Genomic DNA, 12,509 nt, shown 5'->3' with positions numbered 1-12,509 from the left:
AGAGAGAGAGAGAGAGAGAGATATGACATACTCTTTTAAGTATAATACTATATCTAATCTTACCTGTTCTATTTACCACACGCTAATTACGAAACTAAAAATTTTACATACCACAAAAAGAGAAATAAATGAGATTTGAAATGTGAATCTAGTGACAATTTCTAGCCAAGTATGTTTAAATGTGAAATATCATAGTAAAAAACTTCCTTGACTAATAAATACAATATCAACAAGCATTAATCAATTCAATCAGTGTATTGCTAGAAAGTTTTATCGTGCAAAGTATTTCACAACCTCAATGCTATGACTTATAGAATCAAATCGAACAAAATAGAGTTAGTTATCATGTTAAATTGTATCGGAATGAATCTTAGCTTACAAAGTTATATAAGAGTGAGATACTAAACATTGTACTTAATACAACGTATTTAAAACAATGTCAATCATTTTTATTAAAATCAATTCAAATTCGTTTCCAAAATTGAAAAAATACTACTCGTAGTATACATATCAGAAAAAAATCAAATCAAGCCTCCAAAAATTTAGACCATGACACATTAACACGACATTCAAATCGAAAAAGACATAAGCCTAAATACTTGGTCGAGAAAAGAAGCGCTAGCTAATAAAGGTCCCGCTTTCTCCCCCCTCCCCTTTCCCTCCTCCCAACATAAGAGGAGAAGAAGGAAAACAAAAAATATAAAATAAAAAAAAAATTGAAATTGAAATTGAAATTAAAATTAATAAAGTGATTAAAAAAAAAAAAAGACAAATAAAAATCTCGTCAACTCCAATGTTATACGAGTAATCCATTCCTACAAAACCTCTCACTCCAACCATCATTCGTCGTCTTCCTTTCCACCCTTTTCCTCTTCATTTTTTCTCCCTCCTTTTCCTCAACAAATTTCCTCCTAATTCCCAACAAAACCCTAATCATGTCCCCAATTCTCTCTCAATAATCCACAATTTCCCCCAATTAAATCCCACCCCAATTTCGTTTCATCTTCTACAATGGATCATCAATCGTTAACTGGGTCAACAACCCTTTCAATCGTTTCTAAACCAAAGGTTTACCGTCTCATGAACGGTGGTTGCGGCGTCGGAGGCGGCGGTGGAGGTGGTGGACCCCCTAAATCACCGCCGTCAATCTGGTTCGAAATCCGGTTATTCTACGTTCGTATTGCACCTTGCGCCATTGACGCCGCACCAGATTACCTCACCCTCCGACACCTCCGCGACGAACTCGGTGTTTCCCTCGAAATCAATGGAAATCGTGTTCCTGCTTCTGAAACGGCGTCGTCTACGCTTCGAAGAGATCGTGTTGACAGAGATTCGTCCGAGGTTACATATGTTAGCACTGACAACGTTAAGATCTCCGGTGGTGTGGAGTTCGAGGTTTGTGAGATGGAGAATTTGCTGCTTTGTGGGTCCCTTGGAAGGTTCGAGAATGAGTGGAGTATGGATTGTTATGCCGGTGGTTCGTCGCCGTCTTCGTCGTCGGCGTTTTTTCAGCCGAAATTAGGGATTTCGGCGCCGTCGATTGAGGTTTATGTCGCCGGAAGATGGTCGGATACGCCGGTGATTTTGACGAAGATGATGAACTTTAGTCCTCGGAGAAAGTCGCCGAGGTATAGCACTTTGGATGCGATTCCAGAAGTTTCCGATGAGACTGAGAAAGATCAGAAGATTGTTTCTGTTGATGATTTCATTCACCGGAAATTACAGGTAATAGATTTAATTCATGGTTTCATATTGGATTTTGAATTAATTTGTGAAATTTTGTAGTTGATTTGACTGTTGTTTTGTTAATATTATGTTTCTTTTCATATTGTTACTGTAAATGATTAAAATGATAAATTAGTGTTGATAATTTCAGATTATATGGAAATTGAGTTGTATTATTATGTTTAATTTTTGGATTACAAAAATGATATTAATGTTGGTATTTTAATGGAAGGTTAATGCTGTTGTATGCTTGTATCGTTAGGTTTTGGAATTAGAATGATTTTAAAATATTGACTGATATTTTGTGATATACCATGACTACCACTTCCACCTAAGATTCTAAGAAGGTAGAAACACCTGTCAGTTGTAACCTTGGCACGTATAAGTTGAGTTACTTGAGTATGTGTGGTGAGGAATTGATAAACGTAGTGGTACCATGCTCAACTTTATCGGTGTACGTGACCACGCTATTGATGAGAAGTTGTTAGATGATCAAGGACCACCGTGTTATTTATGGTTCCGACTAATTACAAAGGACACCGATATCTTTGATGATGAAAATTTATTTGGTTTGGAACCATCAAGGGTGTTGCTTTACATTTGGACGGGATTATGATTGACATGGTGGTCTTAAATCATGTTATAATTTCTCATTCTTTGAGGGGTTGAATTATTGTAAGAAGCTGTTAGTTGGAGCATAATTTGTTTATGAAGATGGAGATCTCATGCTATCTTGTTAGTAGTAGGATTGCAGGATCATGGAACCATATCTAGAAAAAAGATTGCTCCTTTTAGCTTTAACCAAGCAATCAAGCTAAATAAATCATTTGCCTAACAGTTGACATGTCATTGATCTGATCTAGTGTGCTATTCTTATTGATTACCTGTTACCAGGCACTGAATTAGTAAATTTGAGCGATGAATCAGGGATACCAGCATGATTAGGCTTTCGGTTTATGCTTTTTTAATTTTTTTTTTTTTTTTTTTTTTTTTTTTTTTTTTTTTGTTATGATCAGTGTGTTGAGTGCTACGGTCCAGTACGATGATTGAACACCAGACATCTATAGCCACTTTTTCAGTTTCAATTATACAGCACGAATTAAATTAGGGAAAGAAATTGAAAGTTGCTCATGTTGCTTTGTATTTTTTGGAGGACTGCAAAATAGGAAATATAGAGGATTTACTACTTTACATTGTCAGATCGGCTAGGGATTAGGTTGAACTTGACTTCCCCAGTGCTTGCTATGATGGATTTGTACTAAAATTATTAGTCGTGGTCGTTGTAGGTACAGTAGATTCACCTTCTCACATCTTTTCACAAGCGTTAGTAATTGTATCCTTTTGCTTGCCAAATCTAAAGGATCAGAACTAACCTTGTATCTAACAAAGAAAACTGTTGTTTGTTGAAGCAATCTTGACTAAATTGCCCTTTCAATTTTCACCCACTATCCAAATTTCATGGTTGAAAACCCACTGCTTCCTCAAGCTGGGCTGGATGCCTGGTGTGGGGTTTGTTTTTACTTGCCAATGTCTAGCAAAGTTATAATATTGATTTTAGACAGCTACGGAGCTGCCTCACTTTGTTCTGTGTTGCTAATTTTTTCCTAAAATATGTATCTGCATTTTGTGAAGCCTCTGTTTTACTTGTGCCAATTTGTCTATTTTTTTCCACTTGTTTGTTCATTACTAGTGCAAAGTACGCTTTTTTTTATATAATTTGAAGCAATATTTGGTTATTGCAGATCACTGAGGCTGAAGATGAGTATGAAGCAGAGGGGAAGTTGATGCACAATTGGTATCCGGATGAGGTTTATGGAGGGGAGGATGGCCAACTCACTTGGTTCAATGCTGGAGTAAGGGTTGGTGTTGGTATTGGTCTTGGTATGTGTCTAGGAATTGGTATTGGTGTTGGATTACTTATGCGATCGTATCAAACCACCACCAGGAACTTCAGGAGGAGATTCTTCTGATTTTACATGAATGCTCCCTTTGTCTAAGAATGGACTCATATGGGGATAAAAAAATAGAATTATATTGCTACTGCAGCAAGACTCCATGCCGATGGATTATAAACCCACAACACTAACGTCTGTGTTATCTCCTCAGATGGAGGCTAGAAACTGTACAAAATTGCAGTTAATACGAAGTATAAGCTAATAATATCAAGCTGTCAAGACAGCCACCGGCCCACCACATACTTTCAGAATTTCACATGTAGCAAAGGTATGAATTGTTTGAGTGAAATTTGGAGGTGAGTCTGTATGATATCACGAGAAAATTAAGGAATTGCTTTTCACATTAGTTTTTAGATAGTCATTAGGGTGTTTTGCAGTATGTAACCTATATCTGGAACCATGAGACGGTGTTGAGCATTGTCCAGGAAGGTGGTGTAAAATTTGTGTATCTGACTAAGCATGTTAGCTTCTTGCATATATTGTTTCATTTTGTAGAGATAAGCAATTTTGGCATGTCCGTTATAAGAGTGTATATTCTGTTTCTCAGAATTTGTTAAGGTTGATGTCTTTGTTGTTACAACAATAATGTGAGTGCCTTGCTTTCATGAATATATTTTATCTTGGATGTGTTCCATTTCGAGTTTTCTACTCCTTGTGGCATAGATAATTTCAATGATTGGGGTTAATAGCGTTGAAAGTTTCCTAAATATGCGATGCTTGGTAGTTGTTTGTTTGGAGGCAGATTTCGTAGAGAAACGAGAGGCTGGTCTCTTAGGTAAATGAGAGGTGGTGCTTGATACGATCCGGTGCACAATATAGGACCAGCATTAGATTTGGTCCCAGTATCATGTTGGTCATGTTGCAATATCAATTTTCCCGTCAAAAAAAAAAAAAAAAATATCAATTTGGCGGGCCTTTATGTGATGATGATGTGAATTCAATTAGTTGGTGATGCTTAATTTGTTATGATGGTGATTACTCATCTTTTATAGAAGTAGCATTGGATTTGACTAATTGAAGCAAGGTTAAATGCGTAAATATGCTTATTGGTTATCCGAATCCTTATGTAACGACAAATATGGAGAATTTTCGTCCTCCATGGCTCCATTTAATGTTGGCCATTGCTCATTTGCTCAAACCATATAAGTAGTATGAATATAATTAATTAAGTTTTGTTGGATGCAGACTTTTGTTGGTTTTTCAACAACCATAATTAGGAGTGACAGTGTCACATGATTTAGTAGTGTTAGTATGGCCTCTACTTCCAAGCTCATGTGACATGGTATGGCACTCCTTCAAGAATAAGGAAAAGTGCCATAACTCATAATAACTAATTTTTAATGACTTTTATCAAGCAAGACTTGGTCAGGTGGGATTTGCATTTTAGATACTTAGGTGACGAGTGTGATTCGTCACGGGTGCATCACTTGTTCAAAAAAAAAAAAGTTACAACTTAGAAAGATCAGTTTGATTGTTTATCAAAATTTAAGTTATCTTTGAAACATACTTTTGGCTAAACGTAACTATTCAACAAGTAACACTCATCTTTTAATAAAACAGACAAATCATCACACAAACATGCCAATTAGCACAAACAAAGTTTCAATGCTTAAGAACACTAATTTACGGTTGTCAACAAGATCACCAACCTTTTCATTCATATAAAATATTTGATAGGCCGAGAAACGTTTCATCCATCTAAAAAAGCGTACTTTGTTTAACATAACAAGTATTGTTTTAACTAACAAACTAATCCTAGCTTAGTCGAATCAAATAAAGATCATTAAAACTTACCATATCTTATATTGTTGGAATGTATCCAAACGAATGATTGAATGAAAAACTCCTAAAATTGCACTTAAAATAATAATGCTTTGCTTTATGCAAGTCGAGCTAAGTACTAGCAATATTGTTAGATTTGCATCCACTTAACATAATCAACTTATATACACCATATTCTCATCCCTTACAATTGTGTGTAGATCATGACCTCATGGGTCAAACCATCAAAGTAATACGACTACAAGGATGTACCTTGGGTCGCAACAAGCCTACAATATGTCAATACTACAATTACTAGTATCACATTATCAAATTATGTACATTCCATTATATGTTTCAATGAGATGCAAGTAATTTTATTCTCGCTCATTATCAAATACGATGTATGAGTTTCCACATATAAATTATTACGTAGTTGAATCTCTCTTAAACTTTAATGATAATAATTATATGCAATGTACATATACTAAAGTGAAAATGGTGATAGGACAATAGGAGGAAGATAATGACTGAAATTTCAAATTTGTCCCTAATTTCATTGATGAAATAACCAAATTTACCCATAATTTAGCTTGTATTATTAAACACACCCCTAATTTAGCCTGTATTTTCAAATATGCCCCTAATTTAGCTTGTATTTTCAAAAATGCCCTTAATTTAGCTTGTATTTTATCAAAGTACGTTTTAAAGAAAAAGAAAAAGGACGTGGGTTGAATATCTCATTTCACACATCTGAAAATCGAAAGACCAACAAAAAAGTGGGAGAAGAAGACTTTCCGACCAGTAATTTGTACGGAGTAGTTTACTTGATATTTTCTCCCCTTTTCCATTTCTTTCCCTCCCTTCTCCTTCTCCTCAATTTCCCCATTTTCAAAAAAAAATCATCCGACATAGGAGAGAGAAAACACACACTCACTCCATTTACAGTTACCCTCATTTCAATTTCAAAAATGAACCCTTAACAACCACCCCCATTTCACCACCACCACCACCTTCAACCCGGCCCATAAAATGTCGACCAAAGGGCCCAAATCAACGGGCCACCACCACAACAACAAGCCCACATCACCAATCCCCTTAGTCGTAACCCTAAACTGCATCGAAGACAACGCTTTAGAACAACACTCCCTCACCGGAGTCGCCGCCTTCGAACACGTCGGATTAAGCCGATTAGCCGACGGTCGTATCGAGTCAGCCGCCGCTGTTCTCCTCCACTCCCTCGCTTTCCTCCCACGTGCCGCCCAACGCCGGCTTCGTCCATGGCAGCTTGTTCTGTGCCTCGGCTCATCCGACCGAGTCGTCGATTCTGCTTTAGCCGCCGATCTTGGACTTCGGCTTGTCCACGTGGATGTTTCGAGGTCGGAGGAGATCGCTGATACTGTTATGGCTCTTGTTCTTGGGCTTTTGCGACGGACGCATCTGTTGTCGCGGCATTCGTTGTCTTCGTCTGGGTGGTTGGGGTCTGTGCAACCGCTTTGTCGGGGGATGCGACGGTGTAGGGGGTTGGTGCTTGGGATTGTTGGGAGATCTGCGTCTGCTACGTCTTTGGCTACAAGGAGTTTGTCGTTTAAGATGAATGTGCTTTATTTTGATGTTTCCCAGGTAAGGTTGTTTCACATTTTTGTGTAATTTTGTCAATTTTGGTTGAGTTTATAGAGTTTTCTTGCATAAAGATTGGTTTTTGAGTGCGAAAGATTTGATCTTGATTGTTGTGTGACATTGGGTTGATTTGTCTATTTTTCTGGAGTTGGTTTGGTGGAATGAATGTTGTGGTTGGTTTATGTAATTGATGAAGGTATTAGGTAGAATGCTTCGTTTTTGAAATGAAGAATTTGATTTTGATTGTTTAATTAGTTTGACATTGTGTTCATTGCCTGGCTTCTGTTTATTGATTTGTTGAAATGCCTAAAATTTAGCTTAATTATGCAGTTGGTTAGAATGCTTCTTGCAAGATGGTTCTCAAAGGGGGAAAAAAAGAAATATTTTGTTGGTTTGTTATTAGCTGTTGAAGAGAGTAGATTGTTGAAAATGATGCTCAGAGGACTGTGTAGATGTGGGGAAGAGGGGGTGATTCATTTGATTTAAAATTACTTTATTTGCATTTGGCTTTAGAATTAGAACTTAACAGCCTAAGATGATTACTAGGATTTGGATACATTATTTGGGATTTTTGTGTTTGGGGGAATGGAATTTATGGGAAGCTGGCCAGGAGGGACATAGTTATGGTTGTATTCAATGCCGAGTTTTGAAATTTAGGTCAGGCCTTGGGATTGATGTAACAATTTGACATGAGGATGATGATTCAGCTTCTAATATCCAATCTCAGCTCCTCCCTCCTCTTTCTACAATAGGATACAATGTGTTTCAATATGATCATGTTATGAATCTTGTGATTATAGGTCTTTTCTTCTCTTTATGCGATATGTGAGAGGTATATAGTGTAATAGTGTATCCTCCCAAAATTGATTTAGTAGGTTTGATGGATGTCATGCTCACAGTTGCTGCCCTTCTTGTATCAAATGACAACCAGTAACATGAATATGAAGGAATTTTGAGGGTCTTAGAGCTTTGTGGCTGGAAATTCTTTTATTTTATTATATATTTTTTTTTACTGATTAGCACCTGATAATATGTTCTCTTTTCTGCCAGGCACAAGTAAGCAGGTCGATTATATTCCCTCCAGCTGCCAGGAGAATGGAGACACTTAATGATTTAATGGCTGCAAGTGATGTGATCTCGCTCCATTGTGCTTTGACGGACGAGACTGTCCAGATTATTAATGCTGAATGCTTGCAGCATATCAAACATGGTAATATTAATTATTGAAATGCTGCAACTATTTTTTTTCTTTTCAAGCTAGTGCTTTTCATCCTATTTTCCTTTATAATGCCGATAAAAATCCTATTCAGGTGCATATTTGGTGAACACTGGAAGCAGTCAGCTTTTGGATGACTGTGCTGTGAAGCAGCTATTGATCGATGGAGTCCTTGCTGGCTGTGCACTGGACGGTGCTGAAGGGCCACAATGGATGGAAGCATGGGTATGTTCTTTCTATCTTTCTGGGTTTTTTGCATCCATACAGGTTTTACATTTACAGTATTTGTAAAAGGATTGCATGTGCATCGCAATTGTGTACTTAAAGCATATTTGATGCTGTCGTTTACCTTATCCTGTAAAAACATTTATCTTTGAATAAATGAATATGGGTATACCTCTTCTGCATAGGCTCGGGATATCTTTTCTTGCATATGTTTTAATTGAGAGGCGCTCTGCGTTCTTTGGCTGCTGTTGTCATGCCGAATGTTATGTTCTTATGATGTTAAAACTTCACGAGGCGTCTTAGTTGACGGGCCCTGAGCCATGCGACACCATGTTTTTCTGTCGATTAGTCAACCTTTCATCCTTGGATTATAGTCCTGCATTCACGCACAATTTTGGAAAGTTTTTGTTACAATTTGTGTTCATCTATTTGACTATTTGATTGCTGTTAGGGAAGTTACATATGCAGTGTCCCACCAATCCTTGCTGCCTCCCTATGGATCTTATTAAAGTGAAGGAAGAATGCATATTTGTAACTCTTAACAAAATTAGTCAAATAAATTTACAACTTTTTGAATTTGTGATGCTGATAAGTAGTTGGCCATGTATAGCACTATTTTCCAGTGGCTGATGGCAGGAGAGTGTGCACTACCCTTCATGTTTTGAAGTAACTAGTGTGCTTTTAAACTATTTAATTGTGATATTTTGAGTCAGAGAGAGAGTGCATTATTTGTGTTATGATCATTTCCTCTTATATAGTTGGCACATGATGTTTCAGGTCAGGGAGATGCCTAATGTGTTGGTACTACCACGAAGTGCAGATTACAGCGAAGAAGTATGGTTGGAGATAAGAGAAAAGGCCATTTCTATATTGCAAACTTACTTCCTTGATGGTGTTGTTCCAAGTAGTGCTGTCTCTGATGACGAGGATGAGGAAAGTGAAATAACCTTTGAGAATGAGCAATCTGATAAACATGACAGAGAAAGACTGCCGCAGAGTCCAGTTCTTGAGCGTCTGACAATTGATAACTTGGCGACGCCAGAAAGTTCCCATAGGAAATCTTCATCTGCTCAATTAGATTCTCCTAGCCAGCCTCAGGTTTCAGGTTTGTCTCCAAATAACTCTGCTCAATCTGAAACGAAGCGTAGTAGATCAAGCAAAAAGGCTAAAAAGAGACATGCTCGCCAAAAGTCACAACATAAAATTGAGGACATCGTAGAAAAAGAGAGTACTTCACAGCAGGAAGATGATGCTGCTATGAGCGGTACTGAGCAGGTTCAAAGCTATGGTTCCAGGTGTGCTTCACCAGAAGACTCTAGAAGTAGGAAAACCTCGATAGAATTGGTGCAAGAATCATCATTGGACATGTTTCAGAAATCAGGCAAGAGCACTAGTCGGAAATCTGCAGAGCTACTTAAAGATGGTTGTGTTATAGCCTTACATGCAAGGGAACGCTCTGGGCTGCATGTCTCAAGACAAAGGGTAAAGGGAGGTGGTTGGTTCCTGGATACAATGCATAGTGTTACCAAAAGAGATCCTGCAGCTCAGTTTCTTGTTGTTTTTGGAAGCAAGGTCAGTTCATGCAGTCTTTCTTCGTGTGTTGTACGTTGTTGTATAAATTAATCCTGAAAAGTTTATCCACTTTTCTCTTGTTTTCTTGTCTGATAATATTGCATGTTGCAATTTCCAGGATACAATTGGATTGCGATCTCTCGCAGCTGGTGGGAAATTGTTGCAGGTATTTTATTATTTCGAAGAGATTTTTTAGGTTCTGGCCCAAATAGCTACATTTCTGAGTTTCTAATTCCATTGCTCTGTCTATTGCATAAGAATTGTTAGATTTATGCTAGTTTATCTGTTAATTTGAGATGGATTAGAGAGGGGGAAGAAAATGGTGACTACCAGTAATTAATCTAACATTGTTAATTTCTGTGAATATACTACGGAATTTAAATTTAGTTTGCTTTAAGAAATTCATGGCTCTAGGTAGATGTCAATGTGACATTATAGTACTTTTTAGTCAAAGTTCATTGGGGTGAAACTAAAAAGATCCCACACGACTATATAATTTCTTAAACTACTCTGTATAAATCATCAAATCTATTTAAAGTGGAGTATACGAATAGTGCATAAGTCAAAGTGTTGAAAGTAAAAGAAAACAAAGGGAGTATTTCTTTTGTTTAGAGATTTGGTCTTCCTTTGACCCCTTGATTGTTTAACTTTACCCATTTTACATCCAAATGTCTATATGATGTTATGGTGTATCAGATCATTAGACAATCTATATTTCATTGTGTTCTCCGATTAGTTGGAATCCATGAGAACCTACATTGCTCTTTTGTATAATGTGTTTTGCTTTTCTATGCAAACTGTAGCTCATCAAGTTTTTTGATGGTGCAGATAAATAGGAAGATGGAATTTGTATTTGCCAGCCACAGCTTTGATGTATGGGAGAGTTGGACATTAGAAGGTCCTTTGGAGGAGTGTAGATTGGTTAATTGTAGAAATGCACAGGTAATTCATTTATGAACTTCATATATCGGTTAAATACTAAGGCCTCATCGAGATTTACATGTATTTGTTTTCCTATAAGTTACGTGTTGTTTCCCATAGGTCTGGGATTTTCTTGCCAAGTGGGTACTTGGGGCCTTGGGGGTACGGATTCCTTGCCCATCCCCCTTATTCCCAAGTGTTTGGCTCGCAAAATACTGGACAAAAAAAAAACCTTAAAAATTGAGGTCTGGTCAAAGTTCTTTTCTGACTGTAAAAAAGTTGCATGTTTTAGAGGTCTAGAACTTGTAGAGGGCCTATGCTTTGGCAAATTGCAAGGCTTATTGCTTAATTACACAGGGTACAGAAGAACTGAAACATTGGCATTGTGCAGCGTAAAGTTCTAGTTTTGTTTTGTAAACTCTATATCTTAGGGCCCAATCCTGAAATTTTTTACCTTTTGTTTAAAAAGTTTGTCGCTTCAATTTTATCTTTTGGTATTTGCAGGGTGTTCTTGATGTGCGAATTGAAGTTCTGGCTTCTGTAGGAGAAGATGGAGTTTTGCGTTGGCTAGATTAGGTTCACAGAGCTGGTGCAATATTGGTTGTCAAATTACTCGTATTAGGTTGCTTAAATTCAACACGGCTTGTAACTTTGTATATCTTTCAGTACTATGTACCTCATCAGCATTTAGTGTGATATTCTGTTAGAACTTAGAAGTGTTAGTATTGTACCTTGGGATATTTTTCGAGTTCATGTTGAACATTCACTTTGATCGGCAAACCATCAAATTGGGTTGATTCAATTTTGTAATTGGAAAAGAGAGAAATTTTTCGTGTATCTTATGGCCAATTCGGCCTTAACGAGTCATTTGTCACGTGTCACCTCCTTTTACTACGCCATGTGCATAATCTTTTACACTTTACACCTACTTCCTTTACAAGCATTATCTTTTATGACTCAATTGTTGAACGGTGATGACAAAGAGTTTCTTCATATGATTGCAAAGAAGATTCCATTCGACCTTATTTGCTACGAGTATCAAACTTGAACTAGACTAGCCAGCAAAGAGGCGAGGCTCGGCTCAGCTCCTCGGCTCAGCTCATATTCACTCACTGAGTCACCGCTATACTCATGTTTACGGACAATAAGCATACCATCACCACATGCGGGTCTACAGTCACTGTATGGTGCACCCGGATACATAATACGAGCTCTCTAACGAATCTAGCCAGGATTCATTTTCCTACCACTCTATCATCCAATAATAAAACATGAAACAAAAAAAGGGGCGTGCAATCACAATAGTCAGCTAAATAGTCGACAACACATCCCTTAATCTTTACATCAGCCACCCCACACTATGGCACGTTGCTGTAGTATTCAATACCATTTCCCCACCACCACACACGTCAAAATGACTATTTTACCCTCTTAAATCCACCACACACTAAATGACAATCATTTCTTTTTTTTCTTTTTTTTTTTATTTATTTTTATTTATTTCCCGAAAATAC

At 37.3% G+C, this 12,509-nt stretch overlaps 1 protein-coding gene across 1 annotated transcript; it reads left to right on the top strand.

Moving 5' to 3' along the window:
- The first annotated feature begins 668 nt into the window (after window positions 1-668).
- On the top strand, window positions 669-11,855 carry LOC145613148 (C-terminal binding protein AN-like). Its single transcript, XM_081668210.1, has 9 exons — window positions 669-1,725; window positions 3,468-3,685; window positions 6,449-7,064; window positions 8,112-8,271; window positions 8,372-8,502; window positions 9,280-10,074; window positions 10,193-10,240; window positions 10,903-11,016; window positions 11,500-11,855. The coding sequence occupies exons 1-9, from the start codon at window positions 1,012-1,014 to the stop codon at window positions 11,569-11,571; spliced, it is 2,868 nt and encodes a 955-aa protein (XP_081524336.1). The 5' UTR covers window positions 669-1,011; the 3' UTR covers window positions 11,572-11,855.
- Window positions 11,856-12,509: the final 654 nt, after the last annotated feature.

This window comes from Chenopodium album, chromosome 25, assembly GCF_948465745.1.
Source record: "Chenopodium album chromosome 25, dcCheAlbu1.1, whole genome shotgun sequence".
In the NCBI taxonomy this organism is placed as follows: domain Eukaryota; kingdom Viridiplantae; phylum Streptophyta; class Magnoliopsida; order Caryophyllales; family Amaranthaceae; genus Chenopodium; species Chenopodium album.
This window is presented reverse-complemented; position numbering and strand designations above follow the sequence as displayed.

Bases quoted from the DNA above. Each gene is read 5' to 3' on its own strand.
- LOC145613148 (XM_081668210.1), top strand. From the start codon at position 1,012: ATGGATCATCAATCGTTAACTGGGTCAACAACCCTTTCAATCGTTTCT. The intron at 8,272-8,371 runs GTAATATTAATT...AATCCTATTCAG, and splicing joins CTTGCAGCATATCAAACATG to GTGCATATTTGGTGAACACT. The intron at 8,503-9,279 runs GTATGTTCTTTC...ATGATGTTTCAG, and splicing joins CACAATGGATGGAAGCATGG to GTCAGGGAGATGCCTAATGT.